Source organism: Rhincodon typus, chromosome 1 (assembly GCF_021869965.1).
Source record: "Rhincodon typus isolate 14 chromosome 1, sRhiTyp1.1, whole genome shotgun sequence".
Taxonomy (NCBI): domain Eukaryota; kingdom Metazoa; phylum Chordata; class Chondrichthyes; order Orectolobiformes; family Rhincodontidae; genus Rhincodon; species Rhincodon typus.
This window is the reverse complement of record NC_063332.1, coordinates 46,621,550-46,634,005: the sequence shown is the minus strand read 5'-3', so window position 1 is coordinate 46,634,005 and position 12,456 is coordinate 46,621,550. Positions and strand designations below refer to the sequence as shown.

General features: G+C 40.9%; 1 protein-coding gene across 1 annotated transcript in view; it reads right to left on the bottom strand.

The window, feature by feature from the left end:
• Nucleotides 1-10,736: 10,736 nt before the first annotated feature.
• Nucleotides 10,737-12,456, bottom strand: part of mtmr12 (myotubularin related protein 12) — a 189,259-nt gene continuing 187,539 nt past the window's right edge. The window contains exon 14 of the mRNA XM_048614037.1: nt 10,737-10,883. Coding sequence (XP_048469994.1) covers nt 10,737-10,883 — 147 coding nt within the window. The remainder of the gene's footprint in view (nt 10,884-12,456) is intronic.

The window sequence follows — 12,456 nt, the reverse complement described above, 5'->3', positions numbered from 1 at the left end:
ATGACAACTAAACAAAAACTAAATCATGCTAAAAATCAGAAACAAAAACAGAAAATCCTTGAAAAAAACTCAGCAGGTCTGGAAAGGTCACCCCCTCCAACGCCAGCACATCGTTCCTTAGATAAGGGGCCCAAAACTGTTCACAATATTCCAAATACAGTCAGACCAGTGCCTTATACAATCTCAGCAGTACATTTCTGCTGTTGTATTCTGGGCATCTTGAAATGAATGCCAATCTTGCATTTGCCTTCCTAACTGCCATGTTAACCTTAACCAAATCCTGAACTAGGACTCCCAAGTCCTCCTGTGCTTCAGATTTCTGAAGCCTTTCCCCATTTAGGAAATAGCCTTCACCTCTATTCTTCTACCAAAGTGCATAACCTCACATTTTCCTAAATTTTATTTCTATGGAGAGACAATAGCATAGTGGTATTGTCGCTGGACTGTTAATCCAGACACCCAGGTAATGTTCTGGGCACCCGGGTTCAAATTCCGCCATGGCAGATGGTGGAATTTGAATTCAATAAACATCTGGAATTAAGAGTCTAATGATGACCATGAATCCATTGCCAATTGTCAGAAAAACCCATTTAGTTCACTAATGTCCTATAGGGAAGAAAACTGCCATCCTTACCTAGTCTGGCCTCCATGTGACTCTGGACCCACGGCAATGTGGCTGACTCTGAACTGCCCTTTGGGCAATTCGGGATGGGCAATAAATGCTGCCTAGCCAGTGACACCTTCATCCCCTGAATGAATGAAGAAAAAAATTCCGTTTGCCACTTCTTTGTCCACTCTCCTAGCCTGTCCAAATCCTACTGCAGCTTCCTTGCTTCCTCAATGCTACTTGGCCCTCCAACTATCTTTGCATCATCTGCAAACTCAGCAACCATACCCTTAATTCATTCTTCCCAGTAAAACAGCATCCCCTTCAATATAATACAATTAAATCATCCACACTTGCTATAAACAGACAAAGTAAGTCACACAATTCCCTTCATTTCACCTTAAAGACAGCCCCAGAACATAACAGTCATATAAAACTCAAATGTGAACACGAACAACGCAACTTCCAAACTCAGTCATCTGACCTCAGCAAAACTATATTCTTTCAACACCTTACTTCTAAAATGACAACTCAGACATCACAGATACAGTATGTATAAATGACACTAAAATTCTTTCTGCAATCAGCTAAGAATATCTCAGCACCAGAAGAAATATTGATATAAATTTATGTAATCAATGGATCTGTGTGAAATCTTGAACCCACACAGAGGTTGCAGCTAGGGGTTGAAGAGATTATGTTTTCTAAGCTCGATTTAAAATGGAATATATACCTGAAATAAATAAAATTTGCATCTTATTCAATATGAATCAATTTAGTTTCATGATTCTGTCATTTCAAACCTCCAAGAATATTTTTGGTTAAGGGGTAGCTTGAACTTTAAGAGTCCCAATAATTTCAATTAGTGGGTGCATACAATTTTCTAGAATTCAAACCCTACCAAAATACTTACCAACGTAGACAATGGAGAGTCACTGGGTACTCAGGCTCTCAAGTCTTCCTCCAGCTTTGTGCATCAGATTTACATTTGTCATATTTAGAACTGGCTTTTGAGTGCAATTACTTCTAGTTGAACACAAGAAACTTTTTTTTAAATTCTGTTCCATTTTCAACTCATTTGTACCTTGCAAAGATATCTTACATAATGTTTTGAAGAATTTCACACATTTTAATTGTCAACACAAAACAAACACTTAAATACAAGCCACAGCATCACTCTCGCCCTTGCCCTGCCATGTCTCATCCAGGCCCTGCCTAGTTTTATGCTTAATAAAATCTTCCAATTATTTGTACTTAAGATTATTATAATTATTCAGGATAGCAACAAATGTGAAATGTAATCCGTCATATTCATTCATAACTGTCATGCCTTTCTGCCAATGGGAAGATAATTTAAACTGATGAGTGACATTCTTACAATGACAGTAAATCTGGACTTAAAAGTTCATTGTCACTCTGTTTTACTGTCTGAGAAAAATTGCTAACTTTGTAATTACAGCCTGGCAGCATGTCACAACTTAAAGCTTACTTGTTACTCATCCCAGACTAAGCCATGATAAGCAATCAGAAGATTGGCAACTGTTCTGGGCTTCCAAAAGTTTGGGAACTAACCAGAATCAAGATTGAACCTATTGTGCAAATCAACTACAATGCTTTTTCTAAAAAAAAAATCTGCTTGCCTCAGTCTTTGGCAGGCAGGTGTTCTCATGCCCCACAGAAGTGTAATGCAAGCAAAGCCCAGAAGGAGGTCACATGACTGCAAATCTTGCTTACAGGTGGTTTGTGCAGGGTGCAATCTAAAAGAAAGTCTTTCCACAACCTCAGTCCATCACAAAGCACCTTACAACCAGTTTTGTACTTTTGAAGTGTGTTCCCTGTTTAACAGAGGACAAATGAAGATCCTGGGGATTACTAATGACCAGAAAGTGAGTTGGACTAGCCATATCAATACAGATCAGAGGCTAGGAATTTTGTGGCAAGTAACTCATCTCCTGACCAATGTTCATTCTAAGCTATACAGCCAAAGTATTCATGCAGGTGTAACTGGCATGCAAAAGTAATAACTTCCTTTTCCAGGAATCACTGCCATGGACCTAGGAGGTCTGCACAACAGCAGTCAAAATTAGAGAGAACATAGCTCCTAACTCCTCAAAGCCTGTCCACCACCTGCAAGGCACAAGTCAGACAGTCATGAAATATGCCCCACTTGTCTGGATGGGTGCAGCTCCAACAACACAGAAGAGGTTTGACGTCATCTAGGACAAAGCAGCCTGCTTGTTTACCACCACATACACAAGCCTGCATTCCCTCCACCATCTATACTCGATAGCAGCATTATGTACCATCGACAAAACACACTGCAGAAATTCACCAAGGCTCCTTAAGAAGCACCTAAGCCTACAACTAATACCATCTAGAAGGACAAGGGCAGCCAATACATGGGAACACCACCAGCTGCAAGTTGCCCTCCAAGCTACTAACTATTCAGGCTTAAAATTATATTGCTGTTCCTTCAGTGTTACTGGGTCAAAATCCTTAAACTCTCTCCCTAACAGCATTTGTGGGTCTACCTATACCAAATGGACTGCAGAGGTTCAAAAAGGCAGCTTAATTCTCAAGGGTATCAAGGATGGGTAGCAAATACTGGCCCCGTCAGTGAAGTCCACATATCATGAATGGATAAAAACAGAAAATAGGAAAAAAGTTCAGAAATGAACAGATGGAAAATAGATTAAATTCATTCTGCAGTTGAGATTTAGGAAATAAAAACTAAATTAATTTAGAAGTACAAGATTGTACAGCTAAAATCCACATATGCAAGTTTGAAGAGGTACCTATCCTAAACGTTTGTGTGGGCTGCCAGTTTCACAGACTCCCTACTAGTTTTAAGAGTGCAGAGCTGTATCACTGAGCACTGCAGAGATTTAAAATTTCCTCAGCAGGCCAAGCAGGAAGGAGCAGGAAGGCCGGCTGTGTTCATCCAGCTCTACACCTTGTTATCTCAGATTCTCCAGCATCTGCAGTTCCTTCTATCTTCAAAATTTCCTCATTTGGCTCAGCTCAGTAGAATACATATTTCTGCTACTTTATAATACCTTCTGCCCACCAAATCAAAAAGCTGCCAGGAATTCCTAGCATCATGCAATTTGGGTCTCAATCTTCTCCAAGCTCAAGCAGGCTTAGGCTCGTAATTTCTCAACAGTGTACAAAAATGAAAGTGCAATATCAAACAAGGGGATATCCTAACTAGAACTGAGAAACAGCTACTCAACATTTGATTTTAAACATAGGCAGACTCCATTCACTTCTTTTGTTTAACTACGTTTATATTTTCCTTCATTTACAATTAAACAGGCTGCTATCTATGAAAATGTTAAAAGACTTAATATCAGCTCGCAAGGTTGTAAAAGGGCAAGGCATTTATCTCTGTACTTTCCAATATTGTCCTCTTGCACAAAGTTTTTAATTACTTCACCTAAAATTATTTCTGCAGCTGAGGTTTAGTGCCTGCAGCGACCTGGGGTCAAATCTCAAGCATTTCCTCTCTAAACTTTTCCACTTCTTCCTCTTTCTTTACCATCATCTTTGAACAAGCTTTGGTCACCTGTCCTAACAAATTCTTAAATGCTTCCGTATCAAACGGTGAGATAATGTTCTCGTGAAGAAATTCGGGCTGTTTTACTACGTTACGGCCCTTTGTAAATTGAACTTATAGTTAGTGAACCAAAACGGACGTAAATCAGCGCTTGCCATCGTCCAGCGACGTATTGGAGAGATTAACCTTCAAACTGCATCCAACTGTGATTTAGGAATCACGATTATCAAGTTGCGGATCCCAATCAAACTCAAAATTTCTCCTCGACAGCTCGTATTTCAAGATAAGTAGCAGCGCAATCCACAAAACAGCATGCGCAACCATCAAGATAAACATACGCAGGAAAATCTTAACCCGCGGGGATGAAAATAAGTTGCCAAACAATCACTTACCTGAATTAATTCACACGGTACTCTCTGTTATGCATGTCCAGTTACGGTTTTCCTCAAACACATGACATTATCCTAACCTCTCCACCGCCCCCCGTTACTCAAACCTACACACTTTAGATATTGCCACTCCTGGTATTTTTTTTGATCCAGTGGTTATGGTGAATGCAAGAGAGGGTCGGAGAGTTTTGAACTTTCGATGTTCCTTGTGCACGACCCTTACCTGCTCACTGAGGAACTCGGTGCCCTCTCCTCGCCGCTTCCTCCCCACTCGCTCCTGCAGCAGCCGTTCCCGCCCTTCCAACGACAAAACCTGCTGATTGACAGCTCACTCGGGCCAATCGGCTCTGCGGTTGGTCGGGGTTAGTCCAATGGTAGCAGTGGGGCGGGTCTCCGTGGACCAGGTTGAGCTCGAGCGGTCTATCTGCTGGTGACCTGTCAGGATCCGATAGCACTGGTTCTGCTTCTTCACACAACACACCCCCACAGCCCAAACTCGACCCCAGATTGTAACCGAGATAGCAGGAAGAAGGGTCTAGGCCCGAAACGTCAACCTTCCCGCACCTCTGATGCTGCTTGGCCTGCTGTGTTTATCCAGCTCTACACCTTGTAATCCCAGATTGTAACCGACTGCATGGCTATTAGCAAGCGCCGAGCGGCTGTACGTTTAGTATACAACCTATAATGTATTGTAACATATAATTCTGAGGAAAATAAAACGTTTTAATGTTACAGAGATAGTAGGAACTGCAGATGCTGGAGAAGCTGAGATAACAAGGTATAGAGCTGGATGAACACAGCAGGCCAGAAGAGCAGGAAAGCTGGACCCTTCTGAATCGCGTTTCTATGCGTTAATAAAGTGACAATTATTCAATGGTCAGAAACCAGGCAAAGATTGAGTAACAAAACCAGAAATTCTGGAGAAAATCAAATTACCGGACTCGAAAAGTTAACTCTGCTTTCTCTCCATAGACACAGCCAGCCCTGCCGAGTTTTTCCAGCAATTTCTGTTTTTGTTTCAGATCTCCAGCCTCCGCCGTTATTCGTTTTAATTAAAGATGAAGTAAATTGTCTTTACACATTAGGGGTGATGGGGAAGGAGCAGTTTGAGTATACATTCATGGATGAATTACAGGAAATATGAACTAATCGACTGATTCCTAATTCACAGACAATAAATTGCAAACTGGTCATCGCACAAAACTTATTCGCTTTAAAACATATTTATTTAGCCAAGTGATTCGGGCTTCAGTTACAGCCCTAGCTGGAGAATATAAATCTCCTACAGCCTTCAAAAATGGAAGGTTAACCTTTGATATAAACTTCACAGGCAGCGTCTCTGTGTAATAAACCTATTTATTTTGCAGACATCAAAGAGCCTGTTGCTGCGCTGCAAGATCCAGCAAAGATCGCAGATGTGGAAGGGTTACCGTGGGAACGTTGGCGAGGATCTCTGAAGGATATTCACTGCAAACATACCTGCCGAGACTGCGTGCGTTTTCTTCAACTCCAGCACCAGGGAACAATAACAAAATAGAGTGTATGCTGAAAAGAGAAAATACAACCTCCAACGCGTAGTTTGGTATTTCACTACAAAAGAAATTAAACGCTGTCACATTTTTCCCCAAGTAGATGCTCTACGAGCATTACCCTGCGTTTTCAAAACATTGGTTCTACTTCTGTGGCCTACTTCAGCTAATCTTGTGGTGAAGATAATTGAATCTCCGTAATTCAATTACTGTAGAACAACCATTTCCTAGTTACAGCAAAGTCCAAAGATGTGCAGGCTGACGAGATTGACCATGCGAAATTGTGTGATGTTCACGGCTGTGTAGATTATGTGGGTTATAGGCGGATGGGTCGGTGTGGACTTGTTGGGCCGAAGGGGCTGTTTCCACAGTACAGGGATTCTATGATCTATGGTTTGCAGTATTCAGTAGTTTTGATTATTTTAAAACCAGGAATTAAATTAATTGATCAGTAGTCCAATATTCAAATTAAAAGCTGAAACATTATCTTCAGCCTCTCTTTTAGTACAGGCATTCAATTATCCTGGCATCAGTGAATTCCGAGGATAAGCTCCATCCATGCCAATACTTTTCAGTAACATCCACTTTCATGAAAATAAATGGATACTCTAGTCTTCAGATGAAGCAAAATTCCTATCAAAAAGCCTAACCATTACAATGGCGTAGTTAACTGTTGAATTATATTGTTTCAAATAATAATTGCATATTGGTGCATATCAAGAACATACTTTCATTGCTTTCATTTACCAAAGCTGCTCATTATCCAAGATCATCCTGGGATACAAAGACAATTCTTCAATTCTTCTCCACTGCAAACGTCCTTTCAAAAATCTTCTGCCCTGCCTCTGCCAATCTTACTTTCATCAGCATGTGTGACATATGATCAGCTTCTGCTGCCATTCCTATCCTTCCCCTATGTCACCAGGCAAACTTAAAGAACACGCCCTGTCCTGAACTTGAATTTGCTCCAGTTTCTCTCCAACCCAATTCCTATCGGTAGTAAAAATAGAAAAATGCTGAAGAAACTTGGTAGGTCTCTACATCTGTGGAGAGAGTAAAACAGAATTAATGCTTTTAGTTCAATTTGACTTCTTCAGAACTCACTAAACGCTGACCAGTGAACTACCACTCCATGCTCCCACACAAATGACAGGAATTGATCATCTCCAACAAGAAAGAATCTGACTGTTGCTCCATGACATTCAATGATATTACCATCACTGAATTTCACACCATCAGTTTCCTGGGAGTTACCATTGACCGGAAACGAAACTACACTCGCCATATAAATAGTGGCCGCAAAAGCATTTCAGAGGCTAGAAATCCTGCAGCAGGTAACTTGCCAAAGCCTGTCCCCCAACTACAAGGCTCAAGTCAGAATACCCCCTACTTGCTTGGATGAGTGCAGCTCCAACACCACTCAAGAAGTTTGACACCATCCTGGACAAAGCAGCCCACTTGACTGGCTTCACGTGTGCACATAGCCATTCCTTCCAACACCAACCAAAGTGAAATGCAGAAATTCATCAAGGATCCTCAGACAGTACCTTACAAACCTATGACTGCTACCATCTATAATGACAGGGTAGCAGATACATGGGAACACCAGCACCTGCAAGTTCTCCTCCAAGCCACTCATCATCCTGACTTGGAAATATCTGTGTCACTGAGTTAAAATCCTGGAACACTTTCCCTAAGGGCATTGTGGATCTACCAACAGCATGTGGACTGTAGCTGTTCAAGAAGCAGCTCACTACCATCTTCTCCTAGTATCCCTAGAGTGTGGAAGCAGGCCATTCAGCCCATCGAGTCCACACCAACCCTCTGAAGAGCATCCCACCCAGACCCACCCCCTACCTTAGACACTATGGGCAATTTAACATAGCCACTCCACTAAAACCACATAGACACAGGGAGAATGTGCAAACTCCACTCAGAAATTATCTGAGGCTGGAATCAAACCGGGTCCCTGGCGCTGTGAGGCAGCAGTGGAAATCACTGAGCCACCATGCTGCAAGGTCAGCTAGGATGGGCAAAAAATGTTGGCCCAGCCAGTGAGACCCACATGCCATGAATTTTTTTTTTTTTTAAAAACTTGTCTCTTGTTCCTTGGATTCTCTTAAAAGTTCCTTTAAATATAATCATGGCCATTCTCCTCCTCAACAACACATAACCTCCTCCATCCTTGGAAACTATCACCCCGTCATCAACTTCCAATTGCTCTCCAAAGTCTTTGCACATGTTGTCATCTCCCAAATCTGTGTCTATCTTTCTCAAACTCCATGTTTGAATCAATAGTCAATCTCCACCATGCCGCAATACTGAAACAGATCTTATCGAAATAGCAAATAACATCCTAAATTATTCCGACGAAAGTTATTTTTACAAGCTTACCCCTCTAGACATTTTGTCAACCTAATAGTGTTCCAGTGAAGTTCAATGCAAAATCCAGGAACAGTAACTTATCTCCCACTTAGGCACCTTACAGCTTTCAGACACAATACAGAGTTCAACAATTTCAGACCATGAACTTTGTCCCCCATATTGATATGTTTTAGTTTTGATTTTTATATGATCACTATGAAACAGGAGGGGAGGCGAAGGCCTAGTGGTATTAACACTGGACTGTTAATCCAGAGACCCAGATAATGTTCTGGGGACCCGAGTTCGATTCCCACCATGGCAGATGGTGGAATTTGAATTCAATAAATATCTGGAATTGAAGAGTCTCATGATGACCACAAATCCATTGCCAATTGTTGGAAAAACCAATCTGTTTCACTAATCCCCTTTAGGGAAGGAAACTGTCATCCTTACCTGGTCTGGCCTACATGTGACTCCAGACCCACAACAGTGCAGTTGACTCTGAAATGCCCTCGAGGCAATTAGGGATGAGCAATAAATGCTGCCTCGCCAGCAACACCCTCATCCCATGAATGAATAAAGGAAAAAAAGAACAGGGTTGTATTTTGTTCCAACACACTCATTCACTCTGGAAAAATGCTTCGTTTCTTAACTACAGTCTCTAACACTTCATTTACTTTTTGTTCCACAACATCTTTGTTATTGCAATCTTCCCATCCTTTATCCTATTCTTGACCTTCTCGTTCATGCCTTCTTTATCTCCAGACTGGATTAGTCCAATGAACTCTGAACTGATTTCCCAAATTTCATCCGCTATAAACTTGACAACTTCCAAGCCTCTGCTCTATTTGTCCTTACTTGCACCAAGTTCTGTGGTTCAGAAAAGATTTACAAGGATGTTGCTAGGATTTAAGCTAGGGCTTAAGCGACAGGGAGAGGCTGAAGAGACTGGGGCTATATTCCCTGGGCATCGAGGCTAAGGGGCAACCTTATAAATGTTTATAAGGTTATGAGGAGTATGGATATCGTAAATAGACAAGGTCTTTTCCCCAGGATGGGGGGAGTCCCAGCATATTCAGCCATTAACTTCTATAAGGTCACCCCTCAGCCTCAGAAGCTCAGGGAAAATAGCCCCAGCCAACTTAGCCTCTCCCTATAGAAGTTTATAAAATCATGAGGGGCACAGATAAGGTGAATAGCCAAGATCTTTTTCCCCAGAGTAGGGGAGTCCAAAACTAGAGGGCATAGGTTTAAGGTGAGCGGGGAAAGATTTAAAAGGGTCCCGAGGAGTAATTTTTTCACGCAGAGGGTGGTGCATGTATGGAACAAGCGGCCGGAGGAGATGGTGGTGGGGTTGGGTACAATTACAACTTTTAAAAGGCATCTGAATGGATACATGGATAGGAGGGGGCTAGAGGGATATGGGCCAAATACTGGTAACTGGGATTAGATCAGTTTAGAATATCTGATCAGCACAGACGAGTTAGACTGAAGGGTCTGTTTCCATGCTACATGACTCTATGACCCTGTATTTGTTGACCTCCATTGGCTCCCTTCTAAGCAACATCTTGATTTTAAAATTCTTAATGTTTTTTCCAAATCCCTCCATGGCCTTATCCCACAGTATCTATGACAATTTTTACAGCCTCAGAACTCTCCAGAATATCTGCAATCATCTAATCCTGATCTTTTGAAGTTCTCCATTGGCAGTTCTGCCTACACATACATGGTCCTTAAGTTCTCAAACTGCTTTCTTAAACCTCTCTATCTCACCTTCCTCCTTCAAGGTGCTGCTTACTCAGGCCCAACCTATAGTCATATGCTTATTAGACATTTATGAGGTTTGGTATCAAAATGTGTTTTATATTGGTCCATTTAAGAATTTAATTACAAATTTTAAATAGAAGTTGCTGTTATTGGTGTTGGTTTATTTACTTTTCAAGTGATTTCCATAGATAACCACTTACCATAAGAGAGTATATATCTTGAAGATATAATCGTAAATAAGCCTGTTCTCATCAGTGCCTTGTACAACCAAAGCACAACCTCCCTATTTTTGTGTTCCACTCGCTTCACAATAAATTATAACATTCTATTATCTTGCCTGATTACTTGCAGTATCAACAATCCAGCTTTTTACAATCCAGACATCCAAATCCCTCAGAACCACAGAGCTAATCTCTCACCATTTAGATAACATGCTTTATTTTTATTTATCCTGCTAAATGGATAATTCCATATTATTCCATTATACTCCATTTAGCAGATCTTGGACCACTCACTTAACCTATCTACGTCTTTTGCAACTTCATGTCCTCTTCACAACTAGTTTTCCTACTCGTGTCATCAGCAAATATGGCAACTACATCTTCCATCTCATGTAAATTGTAAACAGTTGAGATCCCAGCACTGCTCGTGTGACACGCCAATCCTTGCATCTTGCCAACATGAAAAAGATACATTTATACCTACTCATTGGCTGGTTAACAGGAAGTAATCTTCTATCCATGCTAGTGATATCCCCACATCATGAGCTTTTATTTTCTGCCATAACCCTTAATGTGGGAATTTATCATATACCTCTTGGAAATCTAAATACAATACATCCATAGAGTATATTGCTTTATCCACAAGAACTCCAATGGATTGGTCAAACATGATTCCCCTTTAACAAAACCATGTTGACTCTGCATGATTACCTTAATCCTTTCTAAACGCTGTGCTATATTTGATAATAGCTTCCAACATTTTCTCTGTGATAGATGTGAAGTTAGCTGGCCTGTGGTTTCCTGCTTTCTGTTTCCACCCATTTTCTGACTAAGGGAGTTACATTTGCTACCTTCTAATCTAATGCATGTTTTTGGAAAATTAAAATGAATACATCAACTATCTTACTTGCTATTTTTATTTCTAATCAACCTGTTCAGAGATGTCATCACACCACTTCAGCAGATGGGACTTGAATCCAGGGCCTCCTGGTCCAGTACACTTATTGCACCACTTGAACACTACTACTACTACTTTTAAGGCACAGGACCTTGGTACTTCTAGTATCCAACAATTAACTTCTACTTCTCTGATGATTGTAATTTTCCTAAGCTCCTTCCTTCCATTTCTTGGTTACTAGTTGCTTCCGGGCTATTTCTTTTATTCTCTAAAGGGAAAAATGATGCAAAATCCTGTTCAATGCATCTGCCATTTCTTTACTTCCTTTTATCAATTCGGCAGAAATGGATTATAGGGGGCAGGCTGAAAATTGGAGGAGTTGAGACCATGATGAAGTTGGCCAAGATATTATTGAATGATGGGGCAGGTATGATGGCACAAATGGCAAACCCATGCTTCTATTTACATTCTTGTAGCATTCTAGAAGCACACATAATTTCCAGCAGAGTGGATGGCAATCAAAAGCTGGATGCCTACGTATTTTCATGAACTCTGGGGTGCCAAAGCCAATTGGAGCATCTTACTACCTGAACAACAACAAAGTACATTTACGAAGCACATTTCCACATAGAAAATAAGAGACTGGAGGCACTTCACAGAAGCATAACGATGAAAGAATGATGAATCAAAGCGAGATCATCCAAAGCTTCCTTAATTTTTTTTAAGGGAGATGTTAATGGAAGAAATAGAGGTGCAGTTGAGATAACTAATCACATTCCATTCCATGTATTACATACTTTGGGAATTGATGAGTATGTTTACTTATTACTTAAATTAAGAGTTACCGGTAATCAAAAAAAAAGACAGATTAGTTTCAGCTACCTAATAGTGTGTGTGTCTTTAATATTAAAGTTTTTGCATCTTTGTTTAAGCATTTGCCAGACAAAAAAAAAGTGGGAGAAGGCATGTGTGGGACTTATGCGGATGAGGGAATAGCATGGCTGTTGGAGTGGGTAGTGTGCCAAATGGGTAAGTGGTATTATCGCAGATGAATAGTGTGGGTGAAAGTGGAGAGTGGCAGGTGTGTCCGAGGGGCTAAGTTGGGCAGGTACGAGGTAGGGCAGC